The sequence below is a fragment of the Malania oleifera genome, chromosome 4 (genome assembly GCF_029873635.1).
Source record: "Malania oleifera isolate guangnan ecotype guangnan chromosome 4, ASM2987363v1, whole genome shotgun sequence".
Classification (NCBI taxonomy): Eukaryota; Viridiplantae; Streptophyta; class Magnoliopsida; order Santalales; family Ximeniaceae; genus Malania; species Malania oleifera.
The window spans coordinates 111097606-111120818 of record NC_080420.1 but is presented as its reverse complement, the minus strand read 5'-3'; the positions used below and the strand labels follow the sequence as shown (position 1 = coordinate 111120818).

Genomic DNA, 23213 nt, shown 5'->3' with positions numbered 1-23213 from the left:
CTCCTTGGTAAAAGGGGCTTCGTCTGAGTTGGTAGAAGGCTCCTGAGTCTCTTCAGTAGTGGCTTGGTAGGCGTGACTGTCACGTTTGGATTTTGGCTTTTAATTTTCTGGTTTACCATGAAGCTTCCAACACGTCTCCTTCGTATGCCACGATTTTTTGCAATGCTTGCACCACGGTTTCTTACTCCCGTTGTTGTTAGAATCAACACCTCTTGACACAAGAACAGAGCTCTTAGGTTCCAGGTTAAAATCAGGTTTGGTGTTGCACAACATGATTTTTCTCCTTGACTCCTCATGTATAACTTCAGAAAAAACTTCCCAAATAGAAGGCAATGGCTTCCTGCCAAGAATGCGGCCTCGGACCTCGTCCAAAGTCTGATTAAAGCCGGCTAAAAACATGTAAACCCTGTCGTTTTCCTCTCTTTTCTTGCGGCTAGCGTGGTCGTTCGAATTCTCCCAAACATCATCATTAAACTAATCAAGTGACTGCCATAACGTTACCAATTCGTTGTAATAAGTAGTAACATCGCGATCATTGTGCTTGGATCTCCAGATATGAGTTTTCAACTCAAATATTTGAGAATAGTTCTCCAGGTTCAAATAAAGATATCGAACGGCCTCCCAGACGTCTTTAGCAGTGGGAAGAAATAGGTGAGGTTTTCCAATGGCATGTTGCATGGAGTTGATGAGCCAAGCAACAATAAGAGAATTTTTGGATTGCTATTTTTTTAGATTAGGGTCACCAGCAGCAGGTTTCGATATTTTGCCGGTCAAATGCCCCATTTTGCCTCTGCCATCGATTGCCATTTTTACGAACTGAACCCACTCGAGATAGTTGTGCCCATTGAGTTTTGTAACCGTGAGATAAAGGGCTGAATTCTGGGAATAGTTATCGGCAGATACAGGCTTGGGAGGAATAGTGGGATTGGGTGGAATGGTTTCGGAAGTACCGGAAGAGCTGGTAGTATTTCTTTGGGCGCCTGTCATCGCCGACTTATATGACATCATCAGAAGAAAGAACAAAAAGGAAAAAAAGCACGAGGCTTTGATACCATTTAGGTTTTTTTGAGAAGAAGAATAATCATTCTTATTAAATTTCCAGAGACACGATACAAGATAAATAGTAGAGGAAGGCCACCAAATTAGGAAGGCCAAAAAATCAGCAAATCAAATCACCACAAAATCAGCAAATCAAATCAGCAGATCTCTAGGTTAGAAAACAGGAAATAGAAACTACTAGAATATGAAATAGTAATTTCAGATTTTATTTGCAAAAAATAGAATTTCCTAATTTATTCCCTAAAAATCCAACATATGTGTATAAATCCAGCAACATGGTGACAAATTATAGGAAAAAGGATTGCGTTTTGTCATACTCTGGCTGCAATATCAAGCCACTACATACCTACCTCAATTGTGGAGAAAATGTTTACAAAATCGCCATTGATGGAAGGTGTCCTATGGGTGTGATGTCTTGAAATTGTGTTCAACTTCATATGGAACCCCACCCAATGCCTTAGGAGATATCTTGGGTTGACAAAACTACCTTATGTGTTTGTGAACTGTATTTGATTCCTATCCAAATGGGTGATCATTTTGATAGTGTTTGGTGTGACATCACACCCATGAATATTGGCCATCTGCTCCTTGGTTCTGCTTGGTTAGATTATTTGAATGTGATCCAAGGACGTGAGAATGCTTGTGTCTTTCACTATAATGGTAAGAAGATAATCTCGAAGCTTGCTCTACCAAGAAACGATGGCAAAGAATCCGACAACATTGATGTCATAGTTACTCAACTTGAAGACATCCCAAGTGAAGGCGTGCATGCACTTGAAGATATCCAACGCCTTCAAAACATTCCTATTGTTGAGTTTGTAATTCCTGATATGTTTATTCATGTTGATTCTCATTTAAGCTCTTCTCTTTCTTTGTTCTCCTAAAGGATCCCACCAGATTTTGAGGAGTCTAATTTCCTTGCTTCTTCCTTTTTTCTTCTTCCTCTCTCCTTTCCTCTATTTCTCCAAAATTCTCTCCTTGCTGTAATTCTTTGATGCTGTTATGCATCATTTGATCTTACTGAAATGTATCGATATACAATAAAATGAGTAAAGATAAAAGAAATTAGTTTATGTATGGAGGTGCCCAATGTGCGCATATCATGCGTGCAAGTGCATTCATGTGCGAATGTGCACATTTTTATTTGCAATAACATCTTATCTGGTTTTGATAAGAGCGAAAATTGATGATATTCTGCTGTTTGTTGAAACATCTCTAACATGATATAAAAGTATCATGCTAACTACGTGAGGTCTGGCACAAGTCCAGAGTGACAGCCATGGTTGTGTACCATTTTCTGGGACTTACATTGTTAACAGTTGCATTCTAGAGTGGTGGATTGGGAAAAGGGGTTTTGAAAAAAAAAAAATGATTGAGAGACATTAAATCCAGATGAACTTTCATAAAAATTTCATTCTTGGAATCTCAATCTTCCGAACTCATAGTTTACCTAGGTACTTCTTTCATTGATTCTTAAGTTCCAAGGTAAATAGGTTGGTTAGGAAAATGTCTTTAATTGAGTACAACTGTTTTAGGCATCTCTGAATGACTTGACTCTAAAAACACCTTAGAGAATAACTCTAAAGTGTAAGAGTGTCAGCAAGTAGTAATTAAGGAAGTCCCTAAGTCATCTCCACAGGGAACGGTGTGGTTGAATTCCAAATTTAACTATTATCCAAAAATGAAGGAAATTAAACCCTACAACTAACTAACATGTTATTTACAATGGAACGGGGTTTCCGGACATAGTCCGAAGATGGTTCTTTTTTTGCTTTTCTATGAGATTGATAAAACATGTATTTAATGGACTAAAGGAAATTAAAATGCAGCATGTTTATAAACCCAAGTTAAACATGGAACATAGTTATGTAACAAGTTTAGAATTCATGTGCCGTTGCCCTTGTTACCAACATTACTTTCGTCCCTTAATTAGAAGAAATTGAGGACGCGTGTTGAATGAATAATGATTATCTTTGCTTCAAGGAGCCAAACCACATTCAACAACATCATCTAATCGACCTATTTCCAACAATAAATGACCAAGTATTATGTTCATGCTCCAAAGGACATTCTTTCAAACACCTTGTGTGCACCTTGTTATTTAACTAAGTCTTAATCTCCTTGTGTTATAAAACATCCCATAAACACAAATCAAACTTAACAATGATGCAAAACCAACGCAACAAAAATAACTCATTCAATGATTCATTCAAACAACAAAACGATAACGAAATTAAATGAACAAAATAACCCAACATTTAAACATTCAAACAATAAACTAAAGACAAGAGCTTCATTAATCTAATAAACCATTCAACAACAAAGTAACTCAATCCAACAACTTAAACAAAACAAGCTCAATCCAACAATAAATCAAAACAAGGTATTGAAATAAACATTAAAGTAAAGAAACAAAAGAACAAAAGATAGAAGAACGAAAGGAGAGGAGAGAAGAGAGAGAAGTCTAGGGCTGAATGGAGGGACTTCCTCTCTAGGTTCGGCTGCTCCAAACCCTTCACCCTGTGGCTGTTCCAACCTCCTTCAACTGCACTCAAATAACCTCAAAGTGAAGAAACAAAAGAAAAAAAATCTAGAAGAAAAAAGAGGAGAGGAGGAGAGAAGAGAAGAGAAGGGAAATCTAAGGCCAAATGGAGGGTTGCATGGCTGCACACGGCTGATGTGAATGGTGTATTCCCAAGGAGGGGGGGGGGGGTGAATTGGGTATTTAAAAATTCTTCCTAGATTAGGCGTGTTCAGTTTTAAACCATAGTCAGTATTTCACAACCTAGGGTCTATCTAAGCAATTACCAATTTCCCATAAATGTTTAAAGCATGTATGTAAAGCAATTAATACAATGAATAATTAAGCATACATGTGCAGAAATTAAGGTGCGGAAATTAAATTGATGAAGGAGAGAAAGAGCAGACACAATATTTGTTATCGGGGTTCGGCCAGTCCTGCCTACGTCCCTGCCTTAAGCCTCAGCTCAAGGATTCCACTGTTTGCTCACTTAACTGGGTGGAACGACGCCGTTTACAATACTCCTTACGAGGCAGAGTCTCCTCAGCTCACTTACGGGCGAAGCCAAACCAGTTCTCCTTAGTAGGCGGAGTCTCCTCAACTAAATTCATCAGGCTGAGTCAAACTGGTTTCTCCTTACGAGGCGGAGTCTCCTCAGTTCACTTACTGGGCAGAACTAAACCAATTCTCCTTACAAGGTGGAGTCTCCTCAGCTCACCTAACCAAGCTAGAGCCAAACCGGTACACCTTACAGGACGGTGTATTCCTCTTTAGGCCACACTTGGAATACGAAGAAATGAATTTTTGTGTACAAATATGAATGCTTCTACAAAAGTAGAGATGTACAAATTGAAGCTCTAAAATGCACTCTCAGATGATATGAAATATGCTTAGTAGAGAATGTGTATTTTTCTCAAAATGATTTTTGTAATCTTTGAATAAAGTATATATAATAAGCTCTTCAAAGGTTTAAACCCAAACAAATATTTCTCCAAAAATATTTTTCAATAAAAGTGCAGGAGAACCTAGGGTTTGCTTTCAAAGGGATTTTTTCACAAATGAAAAAATATGCTCTTTGATTTAAAATGGAGTATGCAATAGATACTTCAAAGATCTTAAATCCTCAATAGATTTTCCCAACGAAAGATATTTAAAAGTATAATTCAAGGGAAGCTAGGGTTTTTAGCTCAAAAAGATTTTTGCAAATAAATACAAGTGAGCTTTTGAATCTTGCAATGAGTGTGCAAAAAGATTCACAAGCTACAAAAGTTTCCCCAAAAATATTTATCAAGAAAATATATGGGAGAAACTTAAGCTTACTCTCAAGAATGATTTTCAAAAATAAAAGATTGAGTGAGAGTGAGGCTATGAAATATGCTCACTAGAATGATTCTTCAACAATCTTCTATAGCAATGAATTTGCTAAAGAAGAGAGTGAGAAATAATCAATGCTCCCTTTCAAAAAGATTTTTCAAAGAGAAAAGAGAAAGAGAGTAAAAATTTAAGCACAAAATATTTGGGAGGATTTTCTATGTAAGCATTAGTTAAAAAATGAGTTATGAGGGGGTATATATAGATTTTTCTAAAAATATGACCGTTAGGGACACTTTGGGTATTTTTTAAAATTGTTTAATAAAAAATTAAACACGTTTTAGTGCTAAAAAATAGCCAAACCCGAGAGGGTTGGTCGATTGACGACTTCGTCAGTCTGCTGACCTGGGCTAAAAATTCAAATTTCTTAGGGGCTTGGTTGATTGAGGAAGGGACCGATCAACTGACCTTGAGCGATTTCCCAACCCTTCGATACTTGGTCGGCTGTCCTGATGACCGGTTGGCTGGGCTCTAATGGTCGGTCAACTGAGGCAAAAAAAAATGCCCAAAATGGTCGGTCGATTGAGCTTTGTAATTCTTTGATTTTTGGCTGATGGCATGGTCAGTCACTGAGCTAGTTTGAACTAGCAAGGGTCAGTCGACTGAGGTCTTTGAACAACTAAGTTTTTTGCCTTGATTTTTGACCCTAAAGTTATTCCAAAACCTTATTATGATTTTAATTTTTATGAAAAAGGTTTTTAGAAGTGTTGGTCCCTAAGGTCTGTCTACGGTCATTCTGAGCATTTAACCACTTCATGCAAAGCATGCATTATTACAGACCAAAAACCTAAATCCATTACAAATTAAAATACATGTCTTCTCTTCTTTGCTCTTTGATCTTCCCGTGGAATACGCCGGACGATATGTTCTTTAAGTCCTTCAGGCTTCCATTTCTCCTTAGGCTTATGTGTGTGTTGAAATATAAACCCATTCACATACTAAATACACACATAAGATACTTGTGCTTTGTCAACATCAAAACAGGGATAAGACTCAAAAAGTCAACAACGGCTGCTCCCAAACTCCCAACACGGCTGCTCTCTCATGGCCTCCAAAACCTCCTCAAACATATGGCTGCCCTAGCTTAAAACCCTGTTTTTTTCTTCCCCCTAGCTGCCCTAGTCGTGTGGGTTTCCTCCTTGTATGTGCATGGGCCTTCTTTGCATGGCCCATGCTCTTGTTTCTCTCATGCACGACTGCTCCCTTGCAGCCCACACACACATGCACGCCCCTTGCGACCTTTAAAACCCTAATCCACACAAGAATAGCCGCTTGGGCCTTCTCCAATGGATGACTCTCTCTAATTTTCATAGCCCCATGTATGAATTTAATGCCCTTCACGTGTGTCCTCCTTATGCATTTCAATTTCATGGCTTTAAAATGCTTGGGCCTACACCTTTTATTCCCGAGAGTACTCTACAATAATTAAACACAAGTATTCGTAGATTTACGGCCAAGGATAGGATAGTTATCTTAATATTATCAATTGAGCTCAATGTTTAAATAATGTACATAACTAGGCATTTAATTAAATTTACAATTCCTAATTAACGCATTTAAACACCTAATTATGCAACTTTGTCGCTTAATCACACCCCCCAACTAATGTTTTGCTAGTCTTTAGCAAATAACGTGAATGTACTCATACTAGGGGAGTAGCAACCATAATTCTAGTATTTTTGAAAATCACAAGCCATGAAATATGCTTGTTGAGTTTAGGAACACAGGAAACGAATTAATCCGAGTGAAGTATCAACCGAGAGATTTATACACCATTTAGTATATCAGCCAAGGTAATGGAATGTAACAAAGTTCGTGTGCATGGGAATAAGGCTAGAATTCCAAGATTGCCTATCAAGAGGCATTAGCAGTTTCAATCACAATAGTTAATCTGAGATAACCGCATGGTCTTACTCTAATTCAAAACCATTGTAGTGGCGGCTTTCATGCTATTACACTTTAGAAGGTACCTGTCTTCTTATTTTGTTAGTACCCCGGTAATAGGTAGCCCTTTCCCTTACACAAATGTACAATGGTGGCTTTCACGCTATTACACTTTAGAAGGTACTTATTTTCTTATTTTTTTAGGACCCCGGAAATAGGTAGCCCTTTCCCATACACAAATGTTTCCCTCTCTTTTATTTCTTTTTTTCTTTTCTTTTTTTGCAATTGATCCATGGCTTGTTTCTCATTTTCATTCGCTTCAGACTTTTTGTTTTTCTCTAAGCCATTAGGATATGGTTCATTAGAGCCCCAAATAACTAAAGTGTAAATCAACCAATAATGACCCAAGGTAGTCTTTCTAAGTATTCTGACCTGTGTTGTGAGTGTTTTAGCAAAAACTTTTAACATTTTTCCCTTGGTTGAAACTAAGTGAAATGGATAAGTTTCCCTTTTGATCTAAACTCTGATTTGCACTACATCCTACATAATCCATGTCCTCAAAAAGAAAAAGTTTAGCATGTAAAGTTCACTAATAAGGAATTTAGTATGCTTTGAGCTCAATACCAGCACTTCTCCAAAGTGCACCAAACTATCTAATGCATGCAAACGTCACATTAAAGTTCTATAACATGGCAGCACACAATTGCACATACAAATGCTCTCCCCCCCAACTAAACAAAGCAGTGTCCTCAATGCTAACATAGAAGAAAAACAATGTAAAGAAAAACAAAGTAAGGAACTAAACAAAGAAAATAGATTAAAAGAAACACAAAAAAAATAAAAAAATAAAATAAAAACAAAGAAAACAACACTCAACAGTCACAAGGAGTCTGGACAAACAAAGTTTCATCATCTGTATCATAAGTTGAAATAAAGGGTTTAAGATGCAAACCGTTCATCGTGAAGGGTGTACCGCCCTTCGGATTCTAAATTTCCGCTGCTCCATGGTTATGAATTTTAGTTACAAATAGGGACTAGTCCAATGGGATTTCAATTTACTAGGAAAAATATGTAAATGAGAGTTGTAAAGAAGAACTTCTTGGGCAAGCATGAAATGCTTGGGGTGGATCTTTTTGTCATGCAAAATCTTCATGCGTTCCTTCACCAGCTGGGCATTGTCATATGCATCTTGACGAGCTTCATCCAATTCATTTATCTACAACTTTCTCAACCCCGAGGCTTCATCAATTGACATGTTAACATGTTTAATAGCCCAAAGAGCTCGATGCTGAATGTCAACAGGTAAATGGCAAGCTTTTCCATAAACTAATCTATAGGGAGACATCCTAGATTAGTTTTGAAAGCTGTCCTATAAGCCCATAAAGCATTGAGAAGTTTAATTGACCAGTTTTTTCTTAGGATTAACAGTTTTCTCCAAAATAATTTTTATCTCTTTGTTTGCCAATTCAGCTTGCCCATTTGTTTGTGGATGATAAGGGGTGGAAACTCTGTGTGTGATGCCATATTTCTTCATGAGTGAAGAAAATGGTTTGTTGCAAAAATGAGTACCCCCATCACTAATGATAACCTTAGGCATGCCAAAACGAGCAAATAAAGAGTGTAAAAATTTTAGCACAACGCGGTGGTCATTTGTTTTGCAAGCAACAACCTCAACCCATTTTGAAACATAATCCACAGCCAATAAAATAAAGGTGTTCCCAAAGGAGACTGGGAAAGGCCCCATGGAGTCAATTCCCCAATAGTAAAAAATTTCTAAGGTAAGAATAGGGGAAAGGGGCATCATGTCTCTCTTACTAATGGATCCTACTTTTTGACACGACTCACACGCCTTACAAAAATTGTAAGCGTCTTTGAGCATGGAAGGCCAGTACAACCCACTTTGCAAAATTTTGGCTACTGTTTTTTCAGCTGAAAAATGACCACCACATGCACCCCATATGACAAAATCTCAAAACAGAAGAAAACTCATCATCAGGAATGCACCTTCGAATCAATTGATCTGAACAATATTTGAAAAGGTATGGATCATCAAAGTAGAAATGCCGTACCTTAGAGAGAAATCGGCGCCTATCTTGTGTGGACTAGTCATCAGGCATTTGTTCAGTCACCAAGTAGTTGACTATGTCAGCAAACCATGGAGCTTTTTGAAGCACAAATAGCTGCTAATCCAGGAAATTGTCATCAAGAGGAGGGTTGACGTCTGCAAAAGAAGGCGGTGGCAATCTGGAGAGGTGGTCAGCCACCATATTCTCAGCTCCTTTCTTGTCCTTGATGGTGATGTTAAAATCTTTGTAGCAAGATCTAGCAGATTAAGCGTGGTTTTGCATCTTTCTTAGCCAACAAATACTTCAAGGCAGAATGGTCAGTGAAAATAACAACAGGAGAACCAATAATGTAAGCCTGAAATTTATCAAGTGCAAAACCCACAACAAGCAATTCTTTTTCAGTAGTGGTGTAATTTTTCTGGCATCATTTAAGGTCCTACTAGCATAGTAATTCACAGACGACATGTTATTCACATGTTGGCCCAAAACAGCACCTAAAGCATGGTCACTTGCATTAGTCATAATTTCAAAAGGAAGGTCCCACCGCAGGGGTTGCAAAATAGGAGCGGTGGTAAGCAATTCTTTAAGGGTATCAAAAGCTTTTTGGCACTCATTGGTCCAAACAAATTCAACATTATTTTGTAAAAAGGTGCTCAAAGGTTTTGCAATAGAACTAAACTGCTTAATAAATCGCCTATAAAAGCCAACATGGCCAAGAAAAGAACGAATATCTTTGAATATCCTAGGGATAGAGAGTTTAGATATTAGTTCAATTTTTGCCTTGTCGACTTTTATACCTTCAGAAGAAACTATATGGCCTAAAACAGTGCCATGAGTGACCATAAACTGACATTTCTCCCAATTAAGCACAAGATTTTTTTATTCACATCTTTTCAAAACACGAGCTAGATTATGTAAAGAATTTTCAAAAGTTTTTCCAAAAACAGAGAAATCATCCATGAATATTTCACAAATATCCTCAAATCATATTAGAAAAAATACTCATCATGCATCTCTGAAAAGTAGCTGGAGCATTACACAAACCAAAAGGCATTCTGGTGAAAGCAAAGGTACCAAAAGAACAGGTGAAGGTAGTCTTTTCCTGGTCTTCAGGTGTTACAGCAATTTGGTAATACCTAGAAAAACCATCCAAGAAACTATAGAATGCACTACCAGCCACACGTTCTAAAATCTGGTCCAAAAATGGCAAAGGGAAATGGTCTTTTCTACTGGTTGAATTAAGTTTTCTATAATCAATACACATCCTCCATCTAGTCACCATCCTAGTTGGGATTAATTCATTTTCCTCATTTTTAACAAAAGTCAAACCAGATTTTTTTGGTACTACCTGAGTTGGGCTTACCCACTTACTGTTTGAGATGGGGTAGATGATACCCACTACAAGTAGCTTGAGCACCTCCTTTTTGACAACTTCTTTCATGGTAGGGTTGAGTCTACGTTGAGCATCTCGAACTGGTCTAGCATCATCCTCAAGATGGATTTTATGTGTACAAATGGCAGCATCAATATCTTTGATGTCAGCTATTGTCTACCCAATTGCGCCTAGATGCTTTCTTAAGACTTCCAGTAACTGGGCTTCATCTTTTTGATTTAGCTTCGAGGAGATCACAACATGAAAGGTGGCTTCTTTAGGACCAAGAAAAGCATATTTTAAATCTATGGGGAGTGGTTTCAGTTCTAGTTGGGGAACTTCTTCCTCTGAAGATTTAAGTATGTCCAGTGGTGGTAAAGTCTCAAACTAGGGCTGCCATCTAGCACCTATAACTTGTACCTCAAGTGGTGAAGGAAAATCTGCCAAACAATCCAAAGCTTCAAAGAAATTTTCATTAGTAGGGTTAGTCTCCTCATTAAGTAAAAATTCAGAAGTTTGAAAAATAAACTCATCATCAGAGGAAGGGAAAGTTGAACCATTAATTTTTGCAAGTGCCAAAACCTCTACAGCATTTAGAATTCTTGTGTCATCAAAGTGGCTCGGAATTTTGCAAGCATTGAAGACATTCAACTCAAGCCCCATATTCCCAAAAGTAAGCTTCAGAACACCACTTCTACAGTTGATCAATGCATTTGATGTAGCCAAGAATGATCTCCCAAGGATGGAAGGTGCTTGAGAATTGTTGACTTTTGACTGCTGGCTGCTACATATCCAGGATTACAAAGTCAATTGTATAGTAAAATTTTTCAACCTGTACAAGCACATCTTCCACAACTCCTCTTGGTCTTTTGATTGACCTATTAGCTAAATTGCAACATAAGGGTAGTCTCTTTAACTCTCCCAGTCCAAGTTGCTCATAAAGTGAGTATGACAATAGGTTCACACTACTGCCCAAGTCTAGAAAAGCTCTAGCAATTTGGGATTCACCAATCACGATGGAAATTGTAGGAGAACCTAGATTTCTATACTTTGGAGGAGTCTCACGCTGGATAATCGCACTAAATTGTTCTGTTAAGAAGACTTTCTTCTTTACATTCAACTGCCTCTTCACTGTGCATAGATCTTTCAAAAACTTGGCATAAAAAGGAATTTGTTGAATGGCTTCCAGTAGTAGAATGTTAATTTTCACCTATTTGTACACCTCAAAAATCTCTTTTTGTTGCTTACTCTTGGTAGCCGACAATAATCTCTGAAGGTATAGTGCGGTAGGGGCATACTCCTTCCTCAACTCCTTAATTTTCTGATCAAAAGGCTCAATCTCCTTTTTCTGGTTCCCACTTTGGTCAACATGTGCCTCAGATGACTCTGCCGCATCTTCCACAACTTCTGGACATTTATCAGGCTTAGGATCATTTTCGGCTGATGGCTTTGGTACAACCTGCTCAATTTGCTTACCACTCTTGAGTGTCATGACAACTTTCATTGGCTTCACATCTTAATTCTCAACTGAATGCACCTCTAACTTCTTATACACTTGTGGGTTGGGTTGAGTCTGAGCTGGAATTTTACCCTTCTCCAAAGTGTTCAAAGTAATCGTCATTTTACTAAGCGTGCCTCTGATTTCATTGATGGTTTGAGAATTCTGAGTATTGGTTATATTTTGGCTTGCCTTAAATTGCCGAAAGGTGGCAGCCATCTAAGCAACTGTATCATCCAGTGACTTCTTAGAAGGTTGAAAAGGTTGTTGATGTTGAGCCACGGGGTATTGCTTAAAAGTTCCCGGAGTAGGTGCAACTGGATGACTTGATTGTCTTGGATCATTTTTCTATGAAAAATTAGGGTGATTCCGCCATACTAGAGTGTAAGTGTTTGAGATTGATGGATTCTGAGGTCGACCCACCCAGCTTACATTCTAAGGTTGCTTTGTACTATTCTCCTGATACATTGGAAAAATAGGACATTCCTGAGCTTTGTTCACTGCCTTCACTTTTTCCATCTCCATAGCATCTAATCTTCTAGTGATTGCAATTAGACGTGCCTGAACATTAACATCATCCTTCAGTTCATATCGCCCTCCACCAGGTATTGCTCTCAATGGTTGAGTTGCAATTGGTTTTCTGTCAATCCTGGTAGTCCACTACTGAGCATTTGCAGCTAAATAGTCAAGAAAACCCAGTGCTTCATCAGGCTCCTTGTTGAAGAAATCCCCTGTACACATTGTATGGACAAATTTCTTCGATTTAGGGGTCAAGGTAGTGTAGAAATAGTTCACCAATCGCCATGACTCAAACCCATGATGAGGACACATGTTAACCAACTCTTTAAATCTTTCCCAACTTGCATGAAAGGTCTTATCAGTTCTCTGCTTGAATTGACTAATTCGTTCCTGCAAAGATTGAGTTCTCTGTAAGGGAAAAAAGTTATGCAGAAATTCTTTTTGCATGTCAGACTAGCTAGCAATAGAATTTGGCCTAAGAGAATTAAACTATGCCTTAGCCTTGTCTTTCAATGAAAAAGGGAACATACACAATCTAATCATCTTATTAGTAACAGCCCTACTCATGAATGTAGTACAAACAAGTTTAAAATCAGTAAGTCCGGATGTGGATTTTCAGACTCCATCCCATAAAACTAAGCTATCAAAGATATCATTCCATGCTTAATATTAAAATTCTGTGCATTCTTAGGAAATATGATGTAAGATGGTTGTGTGGTTCGTGCAGACTGCAAATAATCCTTAAGTGTCCTAGGAACTTTTTCAGCCATGTTATCGATAGTAAAAGGATTTTTTACATCAGTCTCAGAACCAAGATCAAGGCTAGAATCCAATTCAACACTTGAAAAACTACTACTAGGACTGTGATGCATGCAATACATTCTATTGTTTCGTCCCTAAGTCATCTCCACAGGAAATGGTATGGTTGAATTCCAAATTGAGAAGTAAGGTGTACTCCCAAGAGGGGGGGTGAATTGTGTTGTTAAAATTTCTTTGATAACTTTAGTCTAGTGTAACCCTTTTCAGATTAAGTTAATTACAATCACACTCTCCAATTAACAATACGATTAAATTTATTAGCAACTTCAGAAGTACAGTTGATTTGCAATGACTAACACTCAATATGATGTTATCAAGTCAATATATTTGAAAGTCACTCAAGATCTCAGCAAACTTGCTTTAATAAAGTAATTTACTTTACAAGATTAAACTCACCAACTCAGTAAATAACCAGATTTTCAGAAACAATTGAACAATGATAATCTTGATTAATTCCAATTAATCAATCTGAATAGATAAGATAATTACACAATTTTTATATCTGCTGTGTATTTCAATAATCTCTGCTTTTGAAACTCAATCCAATCAACTCCTTAAATCAGTATCCAATGATATTCCAATTTCAAGTTCAAACCTTTGATGTAAAGACACAGCTAATCAATTTTGAGAATCAATTTAAGATGGTTTAGAAACCAATATCAGATTTTAGTTTTACTTTTGAATATGTCAATTCAACACAATATAGTATGCTGATTTAAATAGGAATCAAACTTAGAAATTCAGCAGGCTTCCAAATTCAGCTTTTTGATATCAAATATGTTGCTTGAATTTAAGTATGTTAATGGGATTTGATATTTGTCAACGTACTTCCTTTAATCAAGTTTCCACAATCAACGTATTTCCTTTAATCAAGGTTTCCGCAATTCCCAATGACTATTTAATTTCCAGCAATTAAGTAAGCATCCACGCAATTTATAAAAGCAGAAAATTAAAAGATTTAGGGAAGAGAAAGACACCGAGATTTTATGAGGTTTGGCTATACCTACCTGCATCCTCGCCTTAGGCAAGCCACCCAAGGATTTCACTATACCACTCCCTTAACCGGGTAGAGCAAACCGTTTACACACTTCTTCAAGTAGGATGGAGCCCTCTTCTCCAAGCGATACCCCACGCTCGGTTAGCCAACGATTCAATCAACCCTGAATATTAAAAAACAATAAGAGAAAATTTTTTGTACAATGACCCTCTCAAAAGAGCTGATTAGTTCAAGTTAAAATTAATATACTTCAATCAAATAACAATATAGAAATATGAAGCTCAAGTAATTTATCACCGGGATTCTTTCTTGGATTTAATGACTCAGTAAAACGTGCAAAGAATCGTGAGCTTTTCTCAGCAAAATCACAGCAAGTTGATCAGCTAGAGTATTAGCACAATAGCTTTGAGAAGTAGAGAGTATATAGCTTGATTTCTGCTTGTTGGTGTTTTAATTCTTGGGTTAATCATGTATTTATAGAGTCAAAAAGTAATTTTTCGTGTTGCTAAAGTTGCTTGGAGTATTTCCCAAGTTTTCACAAAGTTTGGAGTCCAAGTAATCAAGTTTGGAAACTTTTCTTCGCTGTTTAAATTTGACCGTTACGAAGGTCAGTTGACTGGACTACGACTGACCAGACTATCGGGGTCAGTCGACTGGGCCTATTCTGTCTACTAATCAGTTGGCTGAACATACACAGTCAGCTGCCTGAGCTGTCAGCTTTGACCATCTTTCAGTATTTTGGTCATAACTTTTTTTATACAACTCCAAATTGGACATTCTTGGTATCAATAGAAAGCTAAGAAAAAATCCCACAACTTTCATGTTGAACACTTTTTAAAATAGAAAACCATTGATAGAGAAAATTGCACATCAATGCAGATATAGAAAAAAGAAGGGAATTTGGAGAATTTTGTTTTGGTGCTTTTTATTCCAAAAATAATTTTAACACTTTTGAAATAAATTTTGACCTTACAAAAATATTTTCCAAGTATTTTAAAAGGTATCTAGGTCCAAGTAATTAACTTAAGAGCTTCATGCATCCATATTGAAATCGTTTGTAGAACTTACATGAGACTTCTTAAAAGACTATAACTTTCTAAGCGCTAAGTCTTCATGTATTTGCTTTCCTCTCAGTGTCTTCACGTATTTGCTTTTCCTTCATGTTTGACTTGACTTTAAGCTTCAATAGTCTTTACCTTCATAAGATCTTGTATCTTTGAGTTTGAGCTTTCAAAAGACTTTGTCAAGCACCCGTTCTTGAACACTTGAGTCCTGAATCATCACTTAACCAAATATGTTAAGTTCCTTTGCTTTGTTATCATCGAAACAAGATTCTAATCCTTGTGAGGTCAACACAAATTTAACTATTATCCTAAAAGGAAGGAAATTAAACCCTACAACTAATTAACATGTTATTTACAATGGAACGGGGTTTTCGGACATAGTCCGAAGATGGTTCTTTTTTTGCTTTTGTATGAGATTGATAAAACATGTATTTAATGGACTAAAGGAAATTAAAATGCAGCATGTTTATAAACCCAAGTTAAACGCGGAACATAGTTATGTAACAAGTTTAGAATTCATGTGCCGACGCCCTTGTCACCAACATTACTCTCGTCCCTAAATTAGAAGAAATTGAGGACACGTGTTGAATGAATAATGATTATCTTTGCTTCAAGGAGCTAAACCACATTTAACAACATCATCTAATCGACCTATTTCCAACAATAAATGACCAAGTATAATGTTCATGCTCCAAAGGACATTCTTTCAAACACCTTGTGTGCACCTTGTTATTTAACTAAGTCTTAATCTCCTTGTGTTATAAAACATCCCATAAACACAAATCAAACTTAACAATGATGCAAAACCAATGCAACAAAAATAACTCATTCAATGATTCATTCAAACAATAAAGTAAACGATAACGAAATTAAACGAACAAAATAACCCAACATTTAAACATTCAAACAATAAACTAAAGAAAAGAGCTTCATTAATCTAATAAACCATTCAACAATAAAGTAACTCAATCCGACAACAACTTAAACTAAACAAGCTCAATCCAACAATAAATCAAAACAAGGTATTGAAATAAACATTAAAGTAAAGCAACAAAAGAACAAAAGATAGAAGAACGAAAGGAGAGGAGAGAAGAGAGAGAAGTCTAGGGCCGAATGGAGGGACTTCCTCTCTAGTTTCGGCTGCTTCAAACCCTTCACCCTGCAGCTGTTCCAACCTCCTTCAATTGCGCCTCAAATAAACCTCAAAGTGAAGAAACAAAAGAACAAAAAGCTAGATGAAAAGAGAGGAGAGGAGAGAGAAGAGAAGAGAAGGCGAGTCTAAGGCCGAATGGACGGTTGCATGGCTGCACACAGCTGCTCCCAAACTCCCAGCATGGCTGGTCTCAACTCACAGCCTCCTATACCTCCTCAAACATATGGCTGCCCTAGCTTAAAACCCTATTTTTTTCTTCACCCCAGTTGCCCTAGCCATGTGGGTTCCTCCTTGTATGCGCATGGGTCTTCTTTGCATGTTCCATGTTCTTGTTTCTCTCATGCATGGCTGCTCTTATGCAGCCCACACACATATGCACGCCCCTTGCAACCTTTAAAACCTTAATCCACACAAGAATAGCCGCTTGGGCCTTCTCCAATGCACGACTCTCTCTAATTTTCATAGCCCATGTATGAATTTAAGGCTCTTCATGTGTGGCCTCCTTATGCATTTCAATTTCGTGGCTTCAAAATGCTTGGGCCTTGACCTTTTATTCTCGAGAGTACCCTACAATAATTAAACACAAGTATTCGTAAATTTACGGGCAAGGATAGGATAGTTATCTTAATATTACCCATTGAGCTCAATGTTAAAATAATGTACATAACTAGGCATTTAATTAAATTTGCAATACCTAATTAATGCATTTAAACACCTAATTATGCAACTTTAATGCTTAATCATTGAACTTGATACAGGGCTGTGCAATTCGACTAGATCTTGCAGACAAACTTTGAAATTATAACTTTTGATTTAGAAATGACAAACATTGACTAAACCATGTATGTGCCTGCTTAGATTACAATGACCCTCATAAATACTTGTAATTATAAAGGCTTCATATACAGTGTTGGCCCATGGCTTAGCAGCTTGAGCTCTTAAGTGATGATCTAACAGCAACTAAGAGGAGCACATCATTCTGCTCTTGTTGGTTGATACTTGCTTCTGCATGAGTGATCAGATTTTGCGACTACAAATTTGCAAGGATCAATCTCCATATACTCCCTTTGACTTATACAAGGAATTCTTGTAGTTAGGGTTGCCAACTTGGTTGATATTAGATAAGGAAGTCGTAATGTACCCTCTCCACCACTTCTTTCAGTCCAAGGGAGTCTCTCCAAAGAATTATCCTACAATTGTTCTGTCGAGAGTGGTATTATCTTCTGTTACCACACAGTTGGTGTGGCATGTCTTTACGTCCATACACTCCATACAGGATAGTTCCAGAAAAAAAAATGATTGCCACGGCCTTTTTTGGGTCTTAAGTCCATCTATGATATTATTTTGGTGATCTGAATGGTTTTCTGCGGTGTTTCTACGCTGCCCTACTGAACTTTATTCATGTTTTGGTGGCTGCTTGGAGTTTTCAGTTTTTGTAGCCTGCTGTGATGTGTTCAAGAATGATTCAGGTTGTATATTTGGTTTTTTACAGTTGCAAAAGGTCTGCTCTTTTGTTAATTTGCTGACATATAATTTCTTGGCTGGGAAAATGGTTATGGTGGTTTCTGCTAGAGGTGAACTCCCTGTGGCATGGGCTTTTAAGTATATTCGGTTTGCAGGTGAACAGTTGGATGCTAGTATGGATTTTAGATGTTCGTCTGAGAGTCCTTGGAGGCTTATTTTCCAAGTGTACTCTATTTATTCCATTGACAAAGTTTAAATTGGGTGATGGTGCTTGTATTTTCTTTTGGCAGGATGTTTGGATGGAGGATTCAGCAATACTGATTACTTTTGCTTGACTTTATTGTCTTTCTTGATACATAATGCTGCTATTTATTCTTTACTAAATCTAGATGATGATTCTCTTGGGATTTTCATTTTAGAAGGGATTTAAATGATAAGAAGCTGGAGAAGCTTTTATTTTATTTTTTTTAACTTATTGTGTTGGAGGGTTGACATATCTATAATAGCAGGGATGTTAGGACGGGGGTTTGGATTAGTTGGGTTACTCTTGTACTTCTTCCATCACCTCATCAGATATATTGTTTCTTTTCCCTTATCATTGTATTTGGGAGGCCAAAGTCCCTTCTAAGATTAAAATGTCGTTTGCTTGGTGACCCTTACTAATGTTAGTTAGCACCAACAATCTGCTGCAAAGTAGGAGGCTTTCAAAGGCATTGTCCCCCTAATGTGTATTTTTTGTGTTGTAACAGTTTGGAGACTCTATCTCATTTATTTCTGCACTTTTTGTTTACTTGGAGCATGCAGATTTCAGAATAGATTTTTTTTGGCTATTTGGTGAGATTTGGATGTCCCATGAGTATTGGGGTATTTCTTTTGTAGGGTTCAGAGGAATAAGAATGCTATTGGTTCATGGTGTATATTCTTTGTTGTTCTGTGAGGAATCTGTGTATCTTCTCCAGAAAAAAATTGTCTTTACTTTTGCTTTGGAACAGGTTGCAGTATTTTGGCATCTCTTGGGCTTTTAGTGCAGGCTGCTTTGAGATATACTAGTTTTGAGGATATTAGAGCACATTTGAGAGGATGCTTATGTTTAATGAATTGAAGTAACACTATACACTTGCTAAAAAAACTTTGATACATTTAAAAAACAATGGGAAGAGTTCTATGTCAAAAATTTTCTGAATGGCCTGAACACCACTCTTCAACCTACCAAATCAAATTCCTTTAGGTGGAGATTATGGTGTTCCATCCTTGATTAATGTTTATGCCATAGTACTCCATGCATCGAGTAATTCTCCTGTGTCAGTCTCTAGGATAGGTGGACATAGTTCTGATTTGATCAGTTCCACTAACTACTGTTTTGGTGATAGTGGAGTCATGCCAGGCGTACGCTAATAGAGGTCGTTCTGGAGGAAACGATGATAGTTGTAAATCCATGTTCTCTACAAGAACAGACTGACTGTCTTGGGAATTCTTTCGTTATGCTTGCTATTTTTATCTTGTACGGCTCTGAATCTCCTATGCAAAGCAGAAGACAAATATTACATCAAGAGAACAGTAGCGCATGCAGCTGGGATGTATTGCTCTACATATTCAGCTTTAAGGAATCACTCTGTTCATGTTCATAGTGTTGATTGGCACAGTCGTTTCTGAAGCCTTACTTGCAGGACAAGGAAAATAAGGTTTTGATGATTGTGAGCCCTCTCCAGCCGAGCCCGAGCCCGAGCCTGCAATTTAAGTCTCGGCTGTTAGTGATGAAGGAAACATAGCACTCACAAACAGGACAAGCAAGGAACAGGATCAATGACCAGAGCAACCGCACGCAAGGTGAGCAACTGAAACTACCTCAAATGATTCACAAACAAACTAGCATAACACTACAACAGACCTGAGGAACTCTGCTACCGTGACGTACAAATCTGATGATACCAAACATTAACAAAGTGCCACAAGTGAACAACCAGAAAAGGTTGGATCCTTGAACATCAAACATGATACACGACTTGATATTATGGAATATAGAGGAATTAAAGCAATGTGGGAACAGATCGAGGCAAAAACAGAGCTTGACAAAGCCCAATGGTCCAGCGTGGCTTTGGAGCAGTCAGCCTTTGACTGGAATGTGAGGGTGCATCAATAATCCTCCAACAATTAAATTTCTGAGGGTTACAGATTGGAAAGGTCCATGAGTAACTATGAGTTTGGTTTTGCAAAATCTTAAGGGATTCTTTCTTTTTTGAACTGGCAAGTGCTATCCTGGTCCAGCAACTGTGTGTTTTCTGGCAACTGCTGGAGCTGTTCCAGGGCTTTGGTGGCGTGAACAACCCTCCTACAACGACACTGTCTGCACAGGGTTATGAGATTTGGGGCTTGATTTGGCGGTGGATACGGCACTTAGGGTTTAGTCTTGGATTAATGCTGTAATACCATGTTAAAGTGTTGTGTAAATTGGAAGAACTAATCACAGCAATACATCTCCTTCTCTATTTATAATATAGCCAAGTATATCTCACTAACTCTTAGTTACTAAAGTAGGTAGTAAAACTAAAAAACCAATAACTAATAACAGTTTCCATATCCAATGAATCCCTTGAATAATAGTCCCTGATATGGTAGCATTATGGATGTTCGACTTTTCAAAAATTATGTTTAGAAAATTTGGTTTACCCTAAGCATGTCCTGGTATACTAACAAGGGTTTAACTGATCTAATTTTATTAACATTTGTGTTTCTGTGCTATAATTTCAAGTGGCATTCAAATTATTTAGCATTTATGTAGATTCCCATTTTAAAAATGAAATTATGTTTCTGAAATTACTTTTTGTTCTTGTGTACTAATAATTCTAATGTTTATGTTGTTATGAGGTTAGCTTCTGCTTACATAGCAGTTTGGTGTAATTATGGCTCCATAAAATTTAATTTTCTCCTAAATTTCAGATAAAGAAGAGACAAAAGTTTTGATTGTAGCTACAATTGCATGGGGATTGCGGAAAAGCTCTCGTGCTATAGTGTTGGCGCTGATATTTCCTATTGCATTGAAACCAGGTTTCATCCATGCTGCATACAGTATGTCAAAGAAAACCACTTCTCAATATTTTTTCTCGTAGGAATTCACTTATGTTATTGCTTGTTATTGTTTCATGGAAATTTGTTCATATACATGAAATTGTTGTGGGAAACCTCTGATACACGTGACTTTTTTTTTTTTTTTAAAGGATTCTTTAAATTGGTAACACTAAATATTACAGTAGTTATTATGATGTAATGAATCTATATTTTTATTCTTACTTCTCCTTATTAATTTCTTGTTTTATCATGTTAGTGATATTCTTCATGATGTATCTATTGAGCCACACAATCAGTAGAAGGCTACGGCAATCCCTAATTCTTCTGTGTGAAGCACATTTTGCTTTGTTGTACATTCTTCAGCTTAATTTAATATCCAAGAATTTGGATAAAGAGGGCTTGTTACCTGTGGAAATCCTATCAGAGTTAGGTAATTTTTTTATGTACACATCCTATCCAAGTTATCTCTTTGAATAAGTGAACACAATTGTTTAATTGTTTTTAATCCTTTGTAATCTACAGAATTTGCAGATATACTTTATACTTACAATTAATCCATTTTTATATTGTGTGTATTGTTTTAGGCCTTCTTGATGAAGCTAATTCTGGGGATTTTTGTAAGGTAGCCATACTTGCGTGCTTTTGTGCAATTCATAATCACGGATTTGAAATTCTATTCTCATTTTCAGCAGTGGTTCAGCACACTCCCTGCCCTCCAGTCGGGTTTAGCATCTTGAAAGCTGGTTTGACCAAATCAGTTCTATTATCAGTTTATACTTCAAAGTCCAGAGAGGGCCATTCCACTAACTCTTCCCATGGTATGACTGCATCCAAGGTTGATTGCATCCTGGGATGCTTTCAATCTTTTTAACATTCTAAGGTTTTAAAAAGGGGTCATATTGCCTACGTTATGAGAAAACATATGGATACTAAGTTTCTGTGTATATAATAGGTAATTATATTGGTGTATCTGTGACATTCCACTCCCACTGTGTAGTTATTGTCTGCTTTGGGGGCGAACCCCTCATGGTTTTGTCCTTCCTCAAAAGGCACCTACACGAGAGGAATACAATCCCTATATTAGCCGAGGCCCCTTCACCTCCCTGAGTGATGTGGGACTCCTCCCCACCCCAAGAACCTCAGTTCTGGGTTGTCTCCTGCCCCTGCAAGGCACAGAATAGTGGGTACTTCTCACCCTACTAGGACATGACATCCCTGGCATGTGTCATCACCACGTTTTCAGTTGGGGTCCGGCTATGATACTATACGTGACAGCCAACTCTCAATGTGTAGGTATTGTCCGCTTTGGGTGCGAACCCCTCACAGTTTTGTCCTTTCTCGGGATCCAATTCACATAGAAACCGAGGCCATTTCACCTCCCCAAGCGATGTAGGACTCTTCCCCACCCCAAGAACCTCAGTTCTGGGCTGTCTCCTGCTCCCACAAGACACAAGATAGTGGGTACCCTCTCTCCTTATATGGACCAACTATCTTGTGCCTTGTGGGTTATTATGGATAGATGTACCCACTAACCTGTGCCTTGTGGGGGGCAGGAGACAGCCCAGAACTGAGGTACTTAGGAGTTGGGGTGGTGAGGAGTCTAACATTGCTTGGAGAGGTGAAGGGCCTCAGCTTTTATGGGGATTGGATCCCTCTTCTGTTTAGGTGCCATTTGAGGAAGGACAAACCCGTGAGGGGTTTGCCCCAAATGTGGTCAATACCCAAACAGTGGGGGTGGGCTGTCACATAAGGTATCAGAACTGGATCCCAACCGGAAATGTGGTGACAGCACATGCCAGGGACAGCATGTCCAGGTAGGATGGATGGTAGCGACTATCTTGTGCCTTGTGGGGGCAGGACCGCAGGAGACAGCCCAGAACTGAGGTTCTTGAGGTGGGGAGGAGTCCCATATCGCTCAGGGAGGTGACAGAGCCTCAACTTGTATGAGGATTGGATCCCCCTCTTGTATAGGCGCCTCTAGAGGAAGGATAAAACTGTGAGGAATTTGCTGCCAAAGCGAACAATACCTACACGGTGGGAGTGGGCTGTCACAGTATCTGTCAACAAAGTGTTTAGCCTTGGCGTATTTATAGAGGGTTTGAGACATAACTTTCATTGTCTTCCCTCTGTTTGAAATGGAGAGCTGGAACAATGTTCATTACTGATAAGGCATCATATTCCTATGGGCCCTGTTTGGAGCTTGGAAAATATAAGGAATCCAGTTTTTCATGTTTGGTTATCGAAGAAAATAAGGAGGAGAAAAATATATAACAAATCAATGGATAAAATTTTGATTTCACCCATGAATAACATTTGATTTTGCATAATTTTTAATTCATTTTAATACTGTAGAGAGAAAA

The 23213-nt window shown here is 37.8% G+C and overlaps 1 protein-coding gene across 1 annotated transcript in view; it reads left to right on the top strand.

Moving 5' to 3' along the window:
- The window catches only part of LOC131152927 (piezo-type mechanosensitive ion channel homolog), a 129358-nt gene that overhangs the window by 30993 nt on the left and 75152 nt on the right, over positions 1-23213 (top strand). The window contains exons 11-13 of the mRNA XM_058104890.1: positions 20725-20853; positions 21110-21283; positions 21438-21671. Coding sequence (XP_057960873.1) covers positions 20725-20853; positions 21110-21283; positions 21438-21671 — 537 coding nt within the window. The remainder of the gene's footprint in view (positions 1-20724; positions 20854-21109; positions 21284-21437; positions 21672-23213) is intronic.